General features: G+C 52.6%; 6 protein-coding genes across 6 annotated transcripts; 3 read left to right on the forward strand and 3 right to left on the reverse strand.

Annotated features, from left to right (window-relative positions):
- Positions 1-814: 814 nt before the first annotated feature.
- On the forward strand, positions 815-2114 carry J4E79_001442 (uncharacterized protein; the record flags this gene model as incomplete). The annotated part of the gene is made up of 2 exons (XM_049350352.1): positions 815-902; positions 958-2114. The coding sequence occupies 2 exons, from the start codon at positions 815-817 to the stop codon at positions 2112-2114; spliced, it is 1245 nt and encodes a 414-aa protein (XP_049215511.1).
- A 2006-nt stretch (positions 2115-4120) lies between these two features.
- J4E79_001443 (uncharacterized protein) lies at positions 4121-7431 on the forward strand (the record flags this gene model as incomplete). Its single annotated transcript, XM_049350353.1, has 4 exons — positions 4121-4128; positions 4197-4752; positions 4798-7279; positions 7331-7431. The coding sequence occupies 4 exons, from the start codon at positions 4121-4123 to the stop codon at positions 7429-7431; spliced, it is 3147 nt and encodes a 1048-aa protein (XP_049215512.1).
- Positions 7432-9870: 2439 nt separating this feature from the next.
- J4E79_001444 (uncharacterized protein) lies at positions 9871-11587 on the reverse strand (the record flags this gene model as incomplete). The annotated part of the gene is made up of 3 exons (XM_049350354.1): positions 9871-10683; positions 10762-10787; positions 10840-11587. 3 exons carry the CDS (start codon positions 11585-11587, stop codon positions 9871-9873), a joined length of 1587 nt encoding a protein of 528 aa, XP_049215513.1.
- A 525-nt stretch (positions 11588-12112) lies between these two features.
- Positions 12113-12679, reverse strand: J4E79_001445 (uncharacterized protein; the record flags this gene model as incomplete). Its single annotated transcript, XM_049350355.1, has 2 exons — positions 12113-12380; positions 12438-12679. 2 exons carry the CDS (start codon positions 12677-12679, stop codon positions 12113-12115), a joined length of 510 nt encoding a protein of 169 aa, XP_049215514.1.
- A 3650-nt stretch (positions 12680-16329) lies between these two features.
- On the forward strand, positions 16330-17152 carry KPR4 (Ribose-phosphate pyrophosphokinase; the record flags this gene model as incomplete). The annotated part of the gene is made up of 2 exons (XM_049350356.1): positions 16330-16549; positions 16608-17152. 2 exons carry the CDS (start codon positions 16330-16332, stop codon positions 17150-17152), a joined length of 765 nt encoding a protein of 254 aa, XP_049215515.1.
- Positions 17153-17242: 90 nt separating this feature from the next.
- J4E79_001447 (uncharacterized protein) lies at positions 17243-19321 on the reverse strand (the record flags this gene model as incomplete). The annotated part of the gene is made up of 2 exons (XM_049350357.1): positions 17243-19122; positions 19174-19321. 2 exons carry the CDS (start codon positions 19319-19321, stop codon positions 17243-17245), a joined length of 2028 nt encoding a protein of 675 aa, XP_049215516.1.
- Between the last annotated feature and the right edge of the window lie 223 nt (positions 19322-19544).

Raw genomic sequence — 19544 nt, forward strand, 5'->3', positions numbered from 1 at the left:
CCTCTCCATCCACACTTCATCCACAATCACGGCCCGTCGCGCAAAACACCGAGTAGAGATGCAGTGGACGCGTTATTCTAGAACAGAGGCTAACAGTCTCGATGATCTAAACACGGCAGCTCCTAAAAACCGATACTGCCTTGCAGGTCCACAGCTGGTGGCCCTAATCGTCCTGTGGCGTTGCGGACATGCGCGGGACGGTCCTTGTCATTGTTTCGCATTCGCGTTGCAATTACCACAGGAACGTCGGCTTACTCGATCCCATTGCCATCTGAACTTCAAGACGGAAGGGAAATTTTCTGCTCAACCATGGAGCCGCGATATATAGCTTCAAGAGTAGAAAAGACATCTTGCGCGAAAAGTACGTGTGTGTGGATACGGGTAAAGTGGAAAAGACGGCGGGGCTAAAACTACTACCATCAGTGTAACCATCCCTGCCAGGAGGCCTAGTTTTCATCTCGTGCCGTTTGCAAGTCTGAACGGCGAGGCTGCCAGCAGCCACGGGCTGTGTAGTCGGTCGCCTTACGCAGGTTGCCGGTCAAAAGGCCTAACACCATTCGGCACTCGAGAATTATAAAGACGACGGGAGCGGCTGCATTGTCGCTCATCAACCACATCGCTGGCTTAACATTCGTGAACTACTCGAGTGTTTCTTCAGTATGCGCTTTGTTCCTACTTTTGTTGTTGGCCTTTTGGCCAGCGCTGTTGCTGGCCGCGTTGCACCGCGGGGGATGCTCATTGACAGGCCGATGTAAGTCTGCCCGCTCGTAAACATGAGCGTATACTGATGCTCCCATACAGTGTCGCCCATTACATGGTCGGTCAACTCGATCTCGATGAGGTTGTGCAGGATATCGAGGAAGCGAGGGAGCTTGGTCTGAACGGCTTCGCGCTCAACTTCGGTGAGTGATTTTCATCCACAAAACTTCAACCGAAACCCGGGCTAACAATGAACAGATCAGTTCGCCTCTTGGTCCAACCAGACTGTTAAATACATGTTCGATCACGCAGACTATATTGGCGGTTTCAGCCTTTTCTTTTCCATGGATCACCACCCAGGCTTATTGGGGAAACCTACGAACTACGCCCAGTACTTCAACGATCACAAGGGCCGTCCTTCCTATCTTCTAATGACGGACCCTTCCGATGGCAAGACCAAGCCTGTCCTATCGACATTTGGTGGCGAGACCATTTCCAACGACGATTGGAACAAGTTCAAAGGAAAGGTGGGCAACGTCCTCGTCGTCCCTGGCTTCTCTGAGATCTACAACCCCACCGCAAACTTCTTCAATGACCGTGGCGCGATTGACGGTGTGTTCAATTGGAACTCATGGCCTGCGACAAACGAAGGCAAAGTCGCCGTATCTGACGCGACGGACCGTGTGTTCAATGACGCCGCCAACAAGGCCAAGAAGCTGTTCATGATGGGCATCTCACCTTATCAATGGAAGCATTTGGACTATAAGCAAAACTGGTACCGTCGCGGCGAAGACAACCTCGAGAACCGGTTCGGTCAGATCCTCAGTGTCCAGCCTGATATGGTGCAGCTTCAGACCTGGAACGATGCCGGCGAGGGCCATTACATGGGACACCTGCACTCGACGCCACTGAACGAAAACACAACGAAGGTCATAACAGGGTACGACCATACTGGATACTGGCAGATTCTGAAACCGTTCATCGCTGCGTGGAAGCAAGGCGATCGTACAACAGCTAACATGTATCCCACGAATGGCAAACCTGTCCAAGGCACTTTCTGGCACCACACTCTTACCGTCAATGGCAAATGCACCAACGACGAGGTGCCGCCATCCGCAGACATAAAAAAGGCAGCTGAAGATGCCGTGTCTGGCGTTCTACTCGTCGCCAAAGGCCAGACGAATCTCATCGCTGTTGTCAACGTTGGCGGAAAGAAGCTGGACCAAACGCAGAAACTCAAGCCAGGATTTAACAAGTTCAAGTTCACCGGCCTGGAGACGTTGGTCCCAGGTAAGGTGCAGTTAGAGGTTTGGGATGGAAGCACCATGGTGGGAGGCGGGTATGGAAGTATCGAGGTGACGAAATCGAAGCCGCTTTGCAACTACCAGTTCCAGGTCGTTGCGGTGCCTTCATAGGTATCTCTTGAGTAGAAGGGCAGGCTCCGCGCCGAGGCTGGGTGCCGGCGTAGCAGACACGTAGATGGTAGGGACCACTTTCAGATAGTCAATGCATAAGTGTTCGATGGAAAGTTTCCGAACGGTACCTGCAGCGTGCTTACTGTGCCTCACATTGAAACAAATGAGCTCATCTGGCGCTTCTCCATGCTGCATGTGCCTGCGTGCGCTCTTAGCCGGTTAAGCGACGCCGTACAAAACGGTGTTGCAGATGTGTGATTGACGCATGTCTGGGTACATGGTGCTATATTGAAGCACTATGAATGAGACTATCTGAGGCGCAGTACTGTAGTATTGAGTCGAGATTCCATATCGTCTAGGTCAACAATCCGGAAGAATTGGAGTGATCAATGTGCATAACGCGATTTTCGACTAGGTTTGTAGGTATGTCGTCTCAGTGCACAAGCTCATGTTATGATCGACCAGCGCAAGGGTTTGGCCAAGCCGTTGGGTCTGCGTAGCCCCTCTGAGGGCCTGCGGCCACGGGGGCGATCACGTTTGCGAACCCTGATTGCGCGGTATTACTATGAAGCCGATCGGAAGCAGAGCCGAGGGCGCTCGATTCGCTGACCTTGATAGAGAAGGTGCGATGGAAAATGTAATGAGCGGGATGGCGCGGATGAGCTACCATGAGGCCATTGGCGGAAGCACGACGGGATCCTTGCGATAAGAGAGAGTTACGGGGCAAGGCTGCACATCGTGGTATGGGTACGAGGCTACCGTGTTGTCGGTATCGGTAATTGGCGATAGCCTGGATAGAGTCAGAAGCTTCGGCGCATCCCGCGTAGCTCCACGGCACGACTCGTCCAAAGTCTATTCTGTTGTGCTTCCAGTGGAGAGCGATCGACCTCAACTACTCCTGAACAGCGAAGAAACTAATCGGTTAGCGATTGGGTTGGAAAGAGTAGAGTATGCTGCAGTTGGACATGTGAAAGATTGAGGTAGAGTGCATGCAGGGCTGCCACATGTGGCATAGCTCCTGATCCGAGCCCTGATGCGCCGTGCCGGAATATTTCTGATATAGAGGTATGACCGGAGCGGAAGATAAGCTATGACTGACACATGTAATCATTGGGTGATTTTATGTGATGAGTACAGACTCGAGTTGGAAGGGTTTCTCTCTGACACGCCTGATTGGAGGTGCGGCGAGCGGCTGCCGTGATGGCAAGGCTGCTCGAGTCCACTTGGGCTGCGCAGAACTGGGTAGAGTAATCCGTGAGAAAACAGGGCCGCCCAGGGTGTTCCGAAGTGACGGATATGGGCAGGAGGCCGTGATAGGATGGCAGAGATACGTTGGCGATGTTTGATCGTGTTTGAGTATACATCACGCGATGCCTCCCAAGCGCGACCAGGATAGCAATCGTGTCTGGTAATTGTGTGACTGGGGGTTGATTGACGATTGATAGTTACACACGGAAATGGTGAGAGTGGGCCGAAGGCAAATGGGATGGCTTCAGGGGTGGTGGGCACAAGCAAGCATGGTGGCTTCGAGGCCGTTTGTGGTGGCTTGCAGGGCCGTGACGCACGGGCATCTCTCGCATGCCTCTAGCCGCGACTGGGCGCTGCACCTCGGGTTAGCATCATCAACCCCAACAGGCCCTGCGCGCTCTTGGGACGCCGGCAGTGAGACGTGAGATTTGTTTTGGCGCATCTCTGGGGTTGGTCGATAGCGCCGCGCATCACTGAGGCATGTTCCCGCAAAAGCACCTCCGAGCAATTGCAAGCATGCGGAGCCATTGAACCCTCTGCTGCGGCTCGCTGGTCCCTCATCCTCACCCCACGCACTCGCGCTGTCAAAAAGCTTTGGCTCCCCAGACCGGACCTGCATGCCCAGTGACATGCCTACTGCCTGCTGGACCCTCGTGCATCTATCCGAGACGTTGCCTCCGTACACGTAAACACTCATATACGTGCACTTCGCCTGCCGTAGTGCATCTGTACCACGGCAAGTGGAGATACAAGACACCATGTCAGGGTAAGCCGCGATACCTGCTGTCTTAGTAGCCTTAGTAATACTTCAGACGGAATCGCTAACATGTCCAGTTCCATGCGCGAGTCGCTGAAGGCTCTGAACACGACCTTCTCGGCCACTACCGTCCCCTACCCTCTCCCCGACGAGCTCTATGCGACCATAGAAGCCTTCCTCGAGCGCTATGACGACATTGACGACCACGACTCCCAGCGCTTTCACGATGATCTCCACGCGCTATACCTCCGCCACGTCGCCAGTAGTCCCGAAAAGCGCGGCGCCTTCTTATCAGCTCTGCGACTGCTTCGGCCCGCGATAACGGGCGAGGCGCGCTTGACCGCCTGGTGGAACTCGGCCCTGAGGCCTGTCATCGACGGCATAGGCTACAAGAAGAGCGAGATTGAAGATGCGAGGGCTTTTATCCAGAGCATACTGGTGTACGACAATGAGGTCGACAAAGATGGCGAGCACGCGCGCTTATCCGCCCTCTTCACCAAGAAGATACTTGATGCATACTTGGCGCGTACCAACGTGCCTGCTTCACCTGAAGATGCCGTGAGGCCCGAGAACGAGTTTGTGGCCCATGAGCTCGAAGCTGTCCTGGTCGACTTTGGGCGCAAGATGCCCAAGGTGAGTGCCTTCCCTCAGTATGATGGCCTTGGCTAATACTTCCAGGTCCTCCTCCTCACACTCGACAATCTCCTCCTACAGAAGCAGCATCGCATACAGGCCTTGAACCTGCTCAGTGCCTTCGTCCGCCTCCAGCCGCCGCACCTCCACCTCGTCCTCGAGACCCCGCTCATCCAGAACCTGGAGAAATGCCTGCTCATAGACAACTCGTCCACTGTCATCGAGCTCGCCCTCGTCGTCCTCATCATGTTCCTGCCTCACATTTGCGGAGCGCTGACCTCTGATCACCACCTCGAGAAAATGTTCCTGGTCTACTGTCGGATACTATGCTGGGACAAGTTGGGTAACGCCGACGAGAAAGCCGGTGATATGGACATGCAAGACAACGATAGCGAAGAGGGGGATGACGAAACCGATGTCGACTCTGAACAGGCCTGGGAGCAGGTGCAGCCATCCATGGACTACCCTGATTGCCCGCCGCCGACTCTCATGCACTATTTCACCTTCCTATACGGCCTCTTCCCCCTCAACTTCATGAGCTTTGTGCGCAAGCCAAGGAAGTATCTCAAGTCACTCAACTTTCCAGGCGCGCGCGACTTCGATCTGGACCAAGATCTTATCCACAGCCGGACGGAACCCTACCGTCGCGTTCATCTACTACACCCGAACATGTTCACGACCACAGTCGAAGACGAGCTGAGCGAGAATAGGTGGCTGAAAAGCGACCCCGCTGACGTCGTCATTGAATGCATGGACCTTTGCGTTGCCGTATCGTCGACTTTGGAGGACCCCGGCCCACCACCCAACTCAGCCTTACCCCCTGTCCCAGAGATACCCTCGCAATTCACTCTGGACGACCAGGACGGCACAACAGTACACGATTCAGATGCAAGCTGGAGGAATACCCAGTCGACTATGAACGTTTCGTCAAGCGATGCTCCAGATGTTCCCGATCTTGAACTCCCATCAAGGAGCAAGTCTATAAAGTCCGCGGTATCTATCAAGTCTATGGCCTCACCGTTGCTGAAAGGTCGCGACATGATGGATTCTCCAACACTGCCGCCCACTAAAGATACAAAGAAGCCGGATATGTCTGGTCAATCCGCACGGCGGTTCGTGGCACATCAACCCAGCCTGGACAGTTTCGCCCAATCAATCTCCGGCAATCAATCTACCCACCATGACTTCCAAAACCACACCATGGCGTCTTTGCAAAGAGAGATCATGCTACTTCGGAATGACCTTAACTTTGAGCGGTATCTCAAATTGCAGCATCTTGCTCACATCGGACAGCTACAGCGGAAGCACATCAAAGAAGCGACTGTGGAGGCGGAGACTCAGAATCTGATCAACACCAACAAGACACTAAAAGCCAAACTCGCCAAGGCAAACGAGCTGTACGCCCAACTCAAGAAGGAAACGCTCACGAGTCGCAGTCAGTCCAAGAAGTGGGAAAGTGAGTTGAACAATAAGGTGCGATCGTACAAAGAGAGTGAAAAGACCTGGCACAGTGACGAGGGCGGTCTGCGATATGAGCTCCAAAGGACACAATCAGACTACGAGCAACTCAAGAAGATTGTGGAGAGAGCTGAGGCAGAGCAACTAAAGGCCCAACAACGAACCAAAGCGTTGGAATACGAGCTTGAAGACTACGCCGACATTAGGCGGGAGCTTGAGGGTGCTCAAGATAAGATCATAGCATTCGAAGACCAGAGGAAGGAGCTACACACCCTCATCCAGGAGCGGAACGACTTGCGCAACGATCTCGAAATCGCAAACATGCGGTTGAACAGCCGTGAGCAAGAACGCGAGCGGTCGATCAAGGCTTACGAGCGCCGGATCATGGAGCTTGAGTCCCGACTACAATCTTCCGACAGAAGCACTGGCAAACCAGGGCAACTGCCGTCTTCTGTGCAGCAGATGCTCGACTCTGCGCTTGCAGCGAGCAATGCCAAGATGCAGCAACTCAAGAAGACTCATTACCGCCTCCTCGAGCAATATACCGAGCTGCAGATGAAGTACCATGAGCTCGAAGGGGAGCGAGAGGCTGAGATGGGACAGCTCTATCCCCGGGACAAGTCTGGTCATATCGAGTTTGGCACTTCACGGGTCAGTCGCAACTCCAGCCTCCGACAGGCGACCAACTACAGCTCAAGATATTTGACACCTCTATCTACTACCGAGGCCACCCCCAGCGAGGAGCAAGAGTATTACGAATACCGATCGCCGGACTCCGTCCACAGCCCAGGATCAGCCGCGTCACCACCTCGTCCTGCTCGGCTTGAATCACTACAACAGGGGAAGCCGCAACGATCTCAAACAGCGCCATCGCCGTACCCTGGGTTTGGTGGCGGATACGGACCAAACTTTTCCGCAGCATATGATGCGTCTCTCCACAATCAGTTTCAGGCTCCAAAGCCTCAATCTAGCGGGCAGAGTAGTTTCTCCGCCGACACCGATGGAAGCTCAAGTAAGGAGAGAAAAGACAAAGTAGATCCGAAATCGGAGGTCCGGATATACGGGCGGGGTAAGTTATCGGTATTACGTCCTGCAACATCGGAGGCTGACTATGAGACAGGCGGCGCTCAGAACATCGGAAAGAAGGTCAAAGAGAAGGAACAGAAGAAGCCTTCGTCTTCCAAAACTGGTGGCTTCCGCGGCCTCAAGGGCATAATGTGATCGGATTGGGTCACCTACTTGTTTTGCATGTTGTGGTGCCGATCGGAGGCGCCACCATCTCATCAGACGGAATTTTGCGCGACGCGCCTCTGTCACACTCGGTTGTCTGCATCCTTCTCTATCACGTCTCGCTTCGGTATGACCACAACGGCCACTTCGTCATCACAGTCGCGACTCAACATATTTTTGTCCACTCCTCTTTCTTTTGTTCATTAGTTTCGCATCTATGTATAACGACACTGCATGACGCATAGGCCGTTTCAACGCCTACGACTGGTTGCGTAGCCGCATAGTCCTCAGATACCTGCCTCCAATGGCATCCTAGCATCGACTTACTTGTCGACTGTAACATAGTCCCAAGACTAATAGTGTAATACATTGATACCAATCACACCTATTGATCTCTCCATGCTTACGCGTATGCATCAGCATCATACCGTCCTTCCAAAACGCTTGCATGTATCGAAGGCGCCCACAGCACGAGCGCCCTCATGCCAAGACACTGACACGCTCTCATTCGCGGAGAGCAGCCGAGTCATCACAACCACCTGGACCGCACCTGCCATTCAGATCCCCACGACACCACCAACATGCTGAAGATCGAATTGCGACGATCAATATCCACAACCTCAGACCCAGGGACGCATCAGGCCCGCAGCTACTGCAACCGCCATCGCAAACAGTAAAGTTTTGATGGGCCCCGAGTACTTGCTTTTTCCTCGTCTGTCCACACACTTGCAACAGTCAGCCCCCTTGAAGCTAGCGCCGTTGGCACTATTCGGAAAATAGCTCACAGGAGATGTCATCCCGCACTAAGACGTACGACTAAGACAACGGCCGCCTTGCTGTCGCCCCTTCCTTCCTTCCTCCCCACGTTCGCGGCGGCCGGGAGCGCGAGCGTACATAAAACGGGTTGAGCGTGTTTGGTACTGTGCTGGGTGCCGTAACGTGGGGATCCTTGTTAGACATGCACTACTCGGTAGATAACCAACTCTACGATGGATCGCATAAGGCATCCATACGGCAGATACGCGGCAAAAGCCAAGACCTATCAAGACTCCGTCGGGCTTTCCATAAGCAAATGCTTTCTCGACTCACGCGTCCTTATCGTGCAAAGGGCTGACTCGTGTTGCTGAGTCGGTGTCGGTTGTCGCTACGAATAGTGCCGATGGTTCAACAAGTGATCAACTGATCGCGGAGACGGGTGCTGCCACACTGCAGGCGCCGAGGAGTGGAGAGGGTGTGTGTTTGGAGGTGCGGTAAGTTGTGCCGCGCAAAAGGAAGGAATGGAGGTTGAGGAGCGGGTGGGTACCCGAGCTTGCGATCTAAAGGGGGCTTGGGTGATTGGCTGGGTTGGGAAACCGGTCGTTGAGGAAGAGGAAGATTCTGTGGACGACGCATGTAGTCTCCTGGGCTTCGCACTCGAGCCGGGAGTCCTTTAGCGAGAACTTTTTGGTGTGCATCTTGTTGGGTTGGTAAAACAATACTGTAGCTTACAAGGGCTTCTGGTGTAAACCGGGCATCTTTATACTCAACCCCGATGGCGACGAATGACTCTCCAATGAAGGCATGATCTATGGACAATGTATGTAGCAGGCAATTAAATGTATGACACGCACTCTGGATAAGGTGAAGCTAAGCTGGAAGCGTATGTTATCTGTTAATGATCACATTAGCTGTCTAAGATTACATCGTCGTTAGCAAACGAGCTCTTATTCTGCGTTGCATATTCTATAAACAAATTGTAGTCTGCAACACTTCTGCAACTAGAAACCTTGAGAATAACGACGCCTTCTCATACCGATATCTTTTCCAAAGCTATATATCTGTCGCTCAAATGCGTATCAAATAACTCACAAACCAAATGGGAAAAGAATGCTTTGAATTCATAACTCTCTATCGCGACCGATCTACTATGTTGCTGTCGTGCAATCTTAGATCCTGCTAAATCTTTTCTCGAATCCAGCGACTAACTTCTGGAACTCATTCATGTCGTACTTCTGCGCCTCTTCCAACGGCTCAATTGTTGGATGACGCACTCACATACAGCCTGTATACTAAGAACACCCAAGCTTTGAATCTCATGGATGCTTGTACGATTGGCTGATTTGGGAAACTGGAAGTTGAGAGGAAGGATAATTCTGTGGACGACGTATGCTGTAGGAAAGCGGGCCTCGCACTCATAATCTAACTGGATTCGCAACACGCAACTATCGCATGCACCTCGAACAACTCCAAAAATACATGTAGTAGGGAAGGGCACTGATGATATGAGATTAGACTAAGGCGATGCTGAGACGTAGTCGTATATCACTAATAAAGAACAACGTTAGCTTTTTGAGGACACGTTGTCGCTGGTAGACGTGCCAATTATCTGTAGTGTGTAACTTAATAGCACATTGTAGTCTGCAACCTGTTATGCAGTGGATAACCCACCACCTACACCGCCGCAGCCGCTTGCCCCTTGATCGCAATACCAGCCACCTCTCGCTGCAATGTCTGATCCATCTGCTCAACCGCTTCCTTGTACAATGTCCTCCGCACCTCTGAATTGTCCATATCAACACCCCTAGCTTTCTCGCTCTTGAGTAGTCCCTGGAATACACGATAGAGTCTCGTCAATATTTCATGCCTTCGAGACAAGATGGATGGGTATTTGCTGTAGTCAGCCCACCTCTCAGGCACTCTGTTTTCATCCCAATACTTGATCAGCTTCGACCTCATATCTCTTCGCGTGCCCTTTCCCAGGCTGACTTCAATTTGACGACTGGTCTCTGGATTTGTGCTGGCCTCTTGCAGGATGTTTTCACCGGAGTTCTCGATCTCTTCACTTTCCCGTATACGAATGGGCTCTCTGCTGGTATCCCCATCCTCGGGCTCTGTAGTTACCTTCTCTTGCCCCAAAACCTGCGTCGTCCATACCTTTTTCTCCTCTTTCAGCGCAATGTACTTGAGCTTGTAATGCTCAGTCTTTCTTTCTTGTTCGAACAACATCCCCTTCCAATCTTCACTCCCTTCCTCTTGTTTGACGCCTTGGGCCTCTATCTGAGCAAGACCCTGTTGGGTGATGTACTTCTCTTTCCATTCGTCTCGTTGAGTTCGTAAGGTTCGTCTCTTCGCCTTTTGCCGCATGACCTCAGTCTCGGATGCATCGATCTTGGCTTCCTGTTGTTCAAGCTTAGCTCTGAGAGCCTGCACCTCTTGTTCCAATCCAGCGTATATTTCTGCTTCGTGGGTCATAGCAGCAGACTCCTACAATGACTTGTCAGCGGACGCTCACGCGCGAATTGAGGGTCTTGATGCACAGGGCAAGAGAAGTGAGGTACTTACGAGTGGAGATGAACGTTTGTTGGAGCCTGCATTGCAACGTTAGCAGCTTCTTAGAAATGGAATGAGTGATCCACGCACCCTGCGATGCATCATCAGATGCGCTGTCCGTCATGTCTACGAAGGAGCGTTTGGCAGGGAGCGTCAAGGCCGAGGGCCCGCTTCTGAACGCAAGACCGTTGCCGCCGCTGTATCCTTGGATGAACTGAGCCTGCTCCTGTACTGCTGCGTTTTCTGCCTGGATGTCCAGAAGTTCTTCATCCAGAGATCTCGTGTCAGTCCGAGGCATCTTCTGGTATTGCGCAAAGTTCCTGCACGCCAGTCTAAAGCTTCCAAGCATGTCCGGACTCTCCAGATCCAACGCCCGTACCAGATGGCCCTTCTTGAGGAATATGAAGTTAATGACAGACTCGACCAAAGCCCGCTCGAGCTTGCGTTCTGTAGTCATACGAGGCTTGGTGTTGCTGGAGTCGTGAACGCCGCTCATCGCGTCGAAGGGCGTTCCGTAGTAGACCTTGGAGGATTGGATGTCCTGGATCAGTGGGTTGACCTGAATTCCCTCACCCGAATAGTAGCGTATGTGAGTGCCAGTCGCATGTGCCCACGCAGGCCGACCGCCGCTCTTTCGCCAATAGTGACCGACGAGGAGCATATGCTGGCGGCAAGGTGTGTTGTTCTCGTCCAGATATGCTTTGTCGGCGAACTTGTATATGCTGAGATCGGCGACCGCGGCATATTGGTCCTCATGTTTGCCTGTAGCATACTGAACAAAGTCGCCCAGACTGTACTTCTTCCTTGATGACAGGCTCGCGGGCGAGATGTTTGGCATGTTGCGCGTGGGTCGAACCGTTGTACAGCTAGTTCTGAAGTTAGTCGGTGCATCTTCGCAGGGCACACACAAGCAGTGGACTCACTAGTAGAAGACGACGAATCGCTCTGTGTACCTTCCGCAGGTGATATTCAATGTGAGCAGTTGGACAAGGAAATGAAGCTATCATGTGGAGAATCAGAAAGATGAGAAGGCTGTAGCTCGCGTCGGACGCGCCAAGAGTGTGAGCAAACGCCGCGTTGAGTTTCGAGGAGGTGAAGGTGAGCCGACGTGGCGGGGCAAACGGATCTGTGACGAGAGCACCCAGAAGTCCACGTTCTGGCGAATGCGAGGAAACAAATAGCGGACTTGTAAAACGGTAGAGAGAACTGGGACACAGCGGAAGAAGAGGATCGGAACAGTCATTGATCATAAGCTGGGATTATATACAGGTCGCGATGTACCCGTCTTCGCCCTAAATTAGACATCAGCATCTTCAAATAACAACCCGATACAGCCTCACTCACCCCCAACACGTGTGCTGACTTACGCCTTGTACACAACCTTGCTAACCTTGTACTCCACCACAACACCAGGCTTGCCCTCATTTGTGATGAAATGGCCGGCAGCAACATATGTCCCATTCTGGAGCTCCTTGTACTTCTCGCTGCCCGTCTCGAAAGTAAAGTTGACAAATGAATCGCCGTAGTCCGTAGTCTTAGCATCCGAAGCACCAGACAGCACTTTGCCGACGTCTGGCGTAAGCTTCACGGTGCCCTTGTAATACATTGCTAGAATCGTTCCATCGTGGTTCCTATATACCCATGAGTCTTTATGTTCTCTCGAACGGTATGTGTGTCTTTGTACTCACTTAACCTGACTCCTAACATCCAGGCGCATGTTTCCGCCATCGGCATCGTTGTGGATGTAGTCGTAGCCGGTACCGTGCAACTCTCCATCCAGCTTTGGCTCGAAGCCCGGTTCACTCTTCACTGTACCGGATACCATCGGGACGATGACCAACTGCGCGCCATGCTGGCCTCCAACTTGCATCGGCGCATCGATGTCGACGCGGACAGTGAAAGCGGGTTGGAGAGATGGGAAGCCTGCCATTTTTTTATGTTGCAAAAGGATTTTGATAATGGTTTGGTGGATTTGATTGCTTGTATTGGATGCAATACTTGGTATGTACGATGGGTTTGGGGTGGAGCTAAGCTATGTAGTTGAATGCGGAAGCTACCCCTCTGACCCCACTTTGAGGGGAGGAGCTTCCTTCTTTCCGCACCGGTGACGGCATCAAATGAGAGGCATCCGCTCTGTGCATATGTAGCATTTGCATCCCGGAGTCACATGTACGGAACGATGCGCCAACCCGAAACTCAGAATCCACTGATCCTCCCCTTCTTTTTCTTCTTCTTGTCTAGCTTTCCTCCAAACTTGCCCCGCTCTACTTGACTTTGTGGCATCATGAAGCCACCAGTCTGGAATGGTATCTGGCTTTGACTTTGGCTCTGACTCGGTACCTGACTGCTACTACCCATACCACCCAGCATTGGCCCTGGAGAGCTTCTCGGATATGCGTTAAGTTGACTCGCAGTCTTAGCCCTCATGAGCTCGTTCTCACGCTGTTGGCGCTTTTCCCTACGTTCCTTCTTCTTGCGTTCCTTCTCGCGTTGTTGTTGGCTCTCCTCGTCGAGTTCTTCCGCCCGAAGAGTGCGCTCCATACTGACCCAATTGTACACACACGGATCCTTTCCTAATTCCCAATGCGCGAGACTCTGGGAAACGTTTGGCGGAATGATAACCGGGTCTTTGGAAGTTTGAAGATACTTGCTAAGCCGACTGAGGGGGTCTGACGAAGCTGGCTCCATGGAAGGTATCTCGGGTGGGGACGATCCATACACAGAGGATGGAGGCAAAGACGAAGGTGGTATAGATGAGTATGGCGGTGTCGGTAACGGCTGAGAGGCAGAATATCTTGAGGTGAAGTTGGAGGTAGCCTCCTTTGGTCTTGCAGGCAAGATGGGTAAGGCTACGGCACTGTCCTGACTCTGCCCACGCTGTATGCTAGCAGCGGGCACTTGGATCCGATCGTCACGTATACATGTGCTTGAGAAAATCAACTCCGTAGCGACTCGCCGAGCCAGAAGTTCTTGGCGTTGCCGAACGCGAATTGGCATATCGGGTGGCATAGGCGCAACCCACGTCTGGAGTATACTATCGTATGCGTCGGAAATGGTGAGGTCGCTGTCGTCGGTCAAACCAAGTACGCGTATAGCTGCGATACGCTGAATATCCACGGTATCTTGACCATTTGGCGAAGAGAACAGCTCTTGGAAGTTGGACGAAGCTTCGTCAATGTTTGCAACATGGAACTGTGCGTGCGTGAACTCCATCCTGCAATTGTTAGTTCAGAATGCAAACAAGACCCAGTTCACTTACAGAGTACCCAATGGTAAAGGTGGCAAGTCTGCACCAGTCGCCAGCATTTCGTTCACTTGATCCATGACGGCCACCGCATCGATGGTACCCGAGACCTGCTCCGCCGCGCTCTTTGACTGAGACAAAATCTCGCCCAGAGAAGCATTGTCCCGAGTTTCCGGCATGGCAGCACCGTCTGAGGATCTGCGCAATTCTGGCTGCTGCCTGCCAATCTTGGAGCTTGGTAACCCTCTGTCGACCAATCCATTAGGCACTATAAAATCCTCGTCTTTGTAGCGTGGTTTCGAGTTAAAGATGAGGTTTCTAGGGCGTTTGATCGTGCTTCGCGTGAAGTCTACAACGGCATGGTCATTCTCGGTGGTATGTCCTGTCGAGGTGCTCCGACTCCAGACAACCAGCTCGCGTGTACTTAAGTCGGAGAGCGTGACAAACAGTTGGAGGAAGACGACATCTTTCTTTGAATATTCCCATTGCATGGGCTCGATGTACAAGTTGGTTATGTGCGCGGATCCACCGATGGGTAGGTCTAGCAGGGTCGGATCTGAACTGGTAACGAGGCCGGAAGAATCGGAGGTATTGCTGCGGAAGCTTTGTATTTGGACCAAGTTGTTAACTCGAGAGTGGAGCATAACACAAGTTTCTATCAGGCTGTGAGTGAGAGCTTTTGTCGCGCGATTGATCTGCAACTTACCATCGTCCGACAGCATCTGCACGCTTATGTGGAGTGTGAAATCCTCCACGCCCCGGTAGTGCCGCCAGGATGTGAGGACTCTAGCTCCAGCTTCACCAGCCCTCGGAAGCAGCTCACTTGGTGCAGTGACCGAAAGGAGGAATAAACGAGTGGAGGTCAAGACGAAAACCCGACTTCTATCTCTTGGGTGTTGCTTGACATCCAAGAACCAGTCTGCCGATCGCTCACTGAAAAGCTCTGGGCAGGGAAGGTATGACGTTATCCTGCCCTTGATGCTGACGATGCTCAAATGGCGCCTGTTGCACACCAGCAACGTCGTTGTATCAGCTACCCAGAGAATCCTCGCCCAACCGTCTTCGCAAGCTGTGTCCCCGTCCTCTTCCAGTTCATCGATCTTTCCACGAAGCAGGCATGAAGCCGAGTACGTGCCAAGTCTGGGCCGATGCTCGATGTCCCATACACTCCATGTCTGATTCAGGTCGACGAGTGCAAACTGCAACTGGAAGTCTGGATTGAATGTGACGTCGACATGAGCAAAGCCATCAGTATCGTTCTGAATTATGCTGAGTATAGGGTGGAGTTCGATCGAGGAGGCGGGTAAGCGGTAGAACGGTGAGACAGCGGAAGCGCGTGGTCGGCGGTGGTAGTCTGGGTGGAAAAGGACGGTACGAGTAGGCAGTCGCACAGCCAGAAAGGGTCTGCTGTCATCCGAATGCGAAAAGTGAACTTGCTGGATCGGTGCCGCGTCCTCATTCCAGAAGCCACTCTCCGTATCTTTCAAGGTCGGCCCTTCTATCCATGACTTCGGGTCTGCTGTCCAACCGTGTCTTTCGTTGTCTAGGATTGACAACTGCAGTATGCTACCAGATTCTCCCGTCGGCAATGCAGCTATTTGCCATGCCTCATGTCTACCCTTGGGTGTAATCGAACCGAAGGAGAGTAGGTCGCCGACGAGCGGATCGTAGGTCGAAGCCGTGGATGATATGGCAGCAGATACTACAGCTAGATCGGGGAGGACTTCGGCTGCTGCAGAGAGCTGGGGGTGTTCTTCGATGCTGTTGCTGATCTCTTTCTGTACGCTGGTCCTACTCGTTAGGATTTCTGCAGAGAGGGAAAAAGTTGGTGTCGCATGAATGCTCGCAGAAGTCGCGTCCTTGGAAGTTCGTATGCGCTTGAATGAGCGTGTAGTATAGGGCCTGGCAAACGTCCACTCTCTATTCTCCAAGTCGTAAGTCGCTGCACCGGGATGGCCGTAGTTCAGATCTTTGAGCGATCTGTCAGCCATTGGGCTGTCGTAAAGGTTCTCGATCCGTAACGACGCTGGAGTATAAACTCATTCTTTGTACGCAGAAAAACGAAAGGCCGTATGCGAGAGCGAAAATTGTGTCTGTCAAGGTTGAGCATGCGCCGGACGCGATGATGAAAGTAACCTTGGAACCTCGCCAAAAAGTTCCACTAGCGCCAAAAGTCGCGTCGGCACGTGCATGCGCCCCGCTATCGTTCCTGCCGCGTTAGCGCGCATGTTTGTTTACGGAGCAACCATCTCATCCGCCCTCACCACCCATTGTCACATCGCACCCCACCACATATTCGCATACGCCACAAGAGACGTCTTAGTCGAACCGCAATCATGACGACCTTCGAGCCCTCCATGAGCACCACAATGCGCGCCTCCTCGCACGATGCGCCGTCCATGGCCGACCAACTACCCAGCATCAACTTCGGATTCGACGATCTGCGCAGTCGCATGAACCAGTTCACTACACGATTTGACGCTTTCATCGAGAATGGCCGCAGACGAGTACTGGAAGAGCGCAACCAGTTCCGCATGAATGTCGCAGAACTCCATGGTACGATGAGACACGATGCACCTGCATCTCGTCTGACCCATACTAACTATTGCGACAGAGGACCAACGCATGAAGAAGCGCGACATCGAGATCCTCGAACTCAAGACAGCCCAGCACAGCCAGACGGTTTCGAAGGAATCCCAAGAAACCTCCGAAATGCAGGAGGCCATCTCCGCCCTCACCCTTCAGCGCGACGAGCGCCTAGCCCACCGCGACAGCCTGCGCGCCCAAATTGCCGAAGTGCAAAAGACCATCTCTGCACGCAGAGAAGCACAACTCAAACACCGCCGCTACCTCGACGGCCAAAGCCGGTACAACGAGCCAGAACTCGACTTCTGGGAGAACTATCTGGGCTTGAGGATTGAAGGGCTGGGCAAGGATGACAGACTGAAGTTCGTCTATACCAACGTCGATGAGAGGGAGTGGGACCGCGAGGCGTGGTTTGAACTGGACACCAGCGAGCGCGACTACAGAGTGCTAGAGATGCGGCCCAAGGTCGAGCGCGAAGAGGTCGAGACGGTTGTGGACAGACTGAATGAAACGCGCGACTTGGCAAGCTTCCTGAAGGGCATGCGAGAGCTGTTCGTCGACGCATGCAAGTAATTGCGAGCAAGCAGCAGTCCTGTCATGATGTCCTTATGTAATTATGCCTTTAGTTTTGATAGATACCCGCAAGCTACTTTTCTTCTAGTCTCATCGACCGCTATTCTTGACCTTGTAGAACTCCGGTGCATACTCCGTCAACCAGTCCATCTCCACTGTACTCATATCCCTAATGTAGATCTTGTCTCTTGTAGACTGAATCTCCGTGTATATGACCCAATCCGCCTTCCGCGTGAAGAACACAGACGTCGGATGAGGCCACAACGTCGTTTTCCCATCAACAGTCGTGAAAGTCCCATCTGCCTTCATCCTCGCAGCATGTGCGAAGAACCCGGTCGTTAGACAGCGACGGACGCGCTCGGCGAGTGGTGTGCCACCAACCCTCAGCACGCTTGATGACGCGAGAACATTCTCCTTGACACCGAAACGATCCAAGTAAGCAGCCAGTTGTTTCCGGACGCTGACTGCCTTAACGAGCGACTTGTGGTTTAGGCTGTTTGAATGACACCACGCTGTGTTGCCCATTCCAGCTTTCACGAAGGCCTCGTATACATTGTATAATGTAAGGTGATCGCCTTCTGCTACGGCAAATTTCCGCCTCGCCGCATCAAGCTGCTTCTTTCCGCCGTCATGAGACACGAAAGCATTGCCTTGCAGAGTCATCATTGCGGCTATTGAGAGCATTTCGCTCAAGCAGCCAAACTCCGGTTCAGCAGCCTTCAATAATGCGCGAGCAAGCATCGGTTCGAGCGGAAGCTCCGCCATACGCGTGCCCAGGGGTTTCGTGAGGCGAGCGTGAGCGTCCAACGCGCCGAGAGAGTAGAGTAGATCCAGAGCGCGCGTTACTAGTGCTGATGGTGGCGGCGAGAGGTAATCGAATCGCACCACGTTTGTGATACCCAAGTTGAGAAGCTGCAGGATCACAGGCGCGAGATTCGAGCGGGCGAGTTCTGGGAACGTGGCTTCCTCCAAGCTTTCGTGAACGCTTTCAGGATACAGTCTGAAGCATTTGCCCGGCCTCGTCCGGCCAGCACGACCCGCTCTCTGTGTGGCACTAGCTTTCGACACAGGCACGACAGCGAGATTTTCGATGCCTAAACTGGCGTTGTAGGCGCGAAGCTTGACATATCCTGAGTCCACCACAAAGACAATGCCGTCAATAGTCAAAGATGCTTCTGAGATGTTGGTGCTAAAGACGACGCGTCGCGTGTCTTGTGGCGGTTTTGTGAAGATGAGATTTTGGTCTTCTGTTGGCAAGCCAGCGTAGAGGGGCAAGGGCATGAGCCTTTGCTTGGATGAAGACATGTCGGCAATGCGGTCACCTAGCTTGTCGATTGCATCGTCTATTTCTTCACGTCCTGTCAAGAACACGAGAATGTCGCCTTCGCTCTCATGCTCGTGGATCTTCATGACCGTGTCGATTGCTGCTTCCACGTAGTTATTCGTTGGCTCCTGCAGGTACTGGATCTCAACCGGATATGTTCGCCCTTCGATACCAATTATGTAACCGAATTCTTCCTTGCTCTTGCCGTGGACCTTTTCGCCATCATCGGGGTTGAAGAAGTCAAGGAAGCGTTCCGCCTCTAGCGTAGCGCTGCTTACAACAACGCGCAAGTCCTCTCGCTTCCTCAGCACCTTTTTCAGTAGGCTCAAGAGTATGTCAGAAGACAAGCTTCTTTCATGTGCTTCGTCGACCATAATGACTAAATAGCGTGAAAGGAGCGGATCGACGAGCATTTCGCGCAGTAACAGGCCATCTGTGACAAACTTCACCTGCGTAGCTGCGGACGTGACATCTTCGAATCTGATACTGTACCCGACTTGTTGACCAAGAGGCGTACCCAGCTCTTCTGCTACCCTTGCGGCTACGCTAGTACATGCTATTCTCCGGGGTTGGGTGATCGCTATTTGCTTGCCGCCATTACACCAGCCAGCTTCTAGCAGAAATTTTGGTATCTGTGTTGTCTTTCCTGAGGCAACATGTCAGTTTTGACTTTCTGTGGGAGATTCGAAAAGCTTACCGCTTCCTGTTTCACCAACAACAATGGTCACAGGGTATGTTTCTATGGTGTAGAGGAGGTGTTCTTTGAGTTGCGCGATTGGTAGCAAAGCGGGCGGTTTGTAGAGACTAGGAATCAGAGCAGACTCAATCTCCTCATCATCCGCCATGACCGTAAGTCGGAAGTGGAGTTAAAGGGAAAAGGTAGAGCTGTGTCGAAGATGCTGAACGCATCGAGTGCTGGCCGGCCTTCTTTGGAAGGGCGCTAGTACTTGCCGCTAGCCGTTTCGGAATACTAGCGCGAGACGATGGGAAGGAAGCACCTGGGCACGAACAAAAGCACACTCACACTTTGCATCACACTTCCAGTCATCCACCCATCACGTATGTTAT

Source organism: Alternaria viburni (assembly GCF_023758015.1).
Source record: "Alternaria viburni strain BMP 2772 chromosome Unknown scaffold_2, whole genome shotgun sequence".
Classification (NCBI taxonomy): domain Eukaryota; kingdom Fungi; phylum Ascomycota; class Dothideomycetes; order Pleosporales; family Pleosporaceae; genus Alternaria; species Alternaria viburni.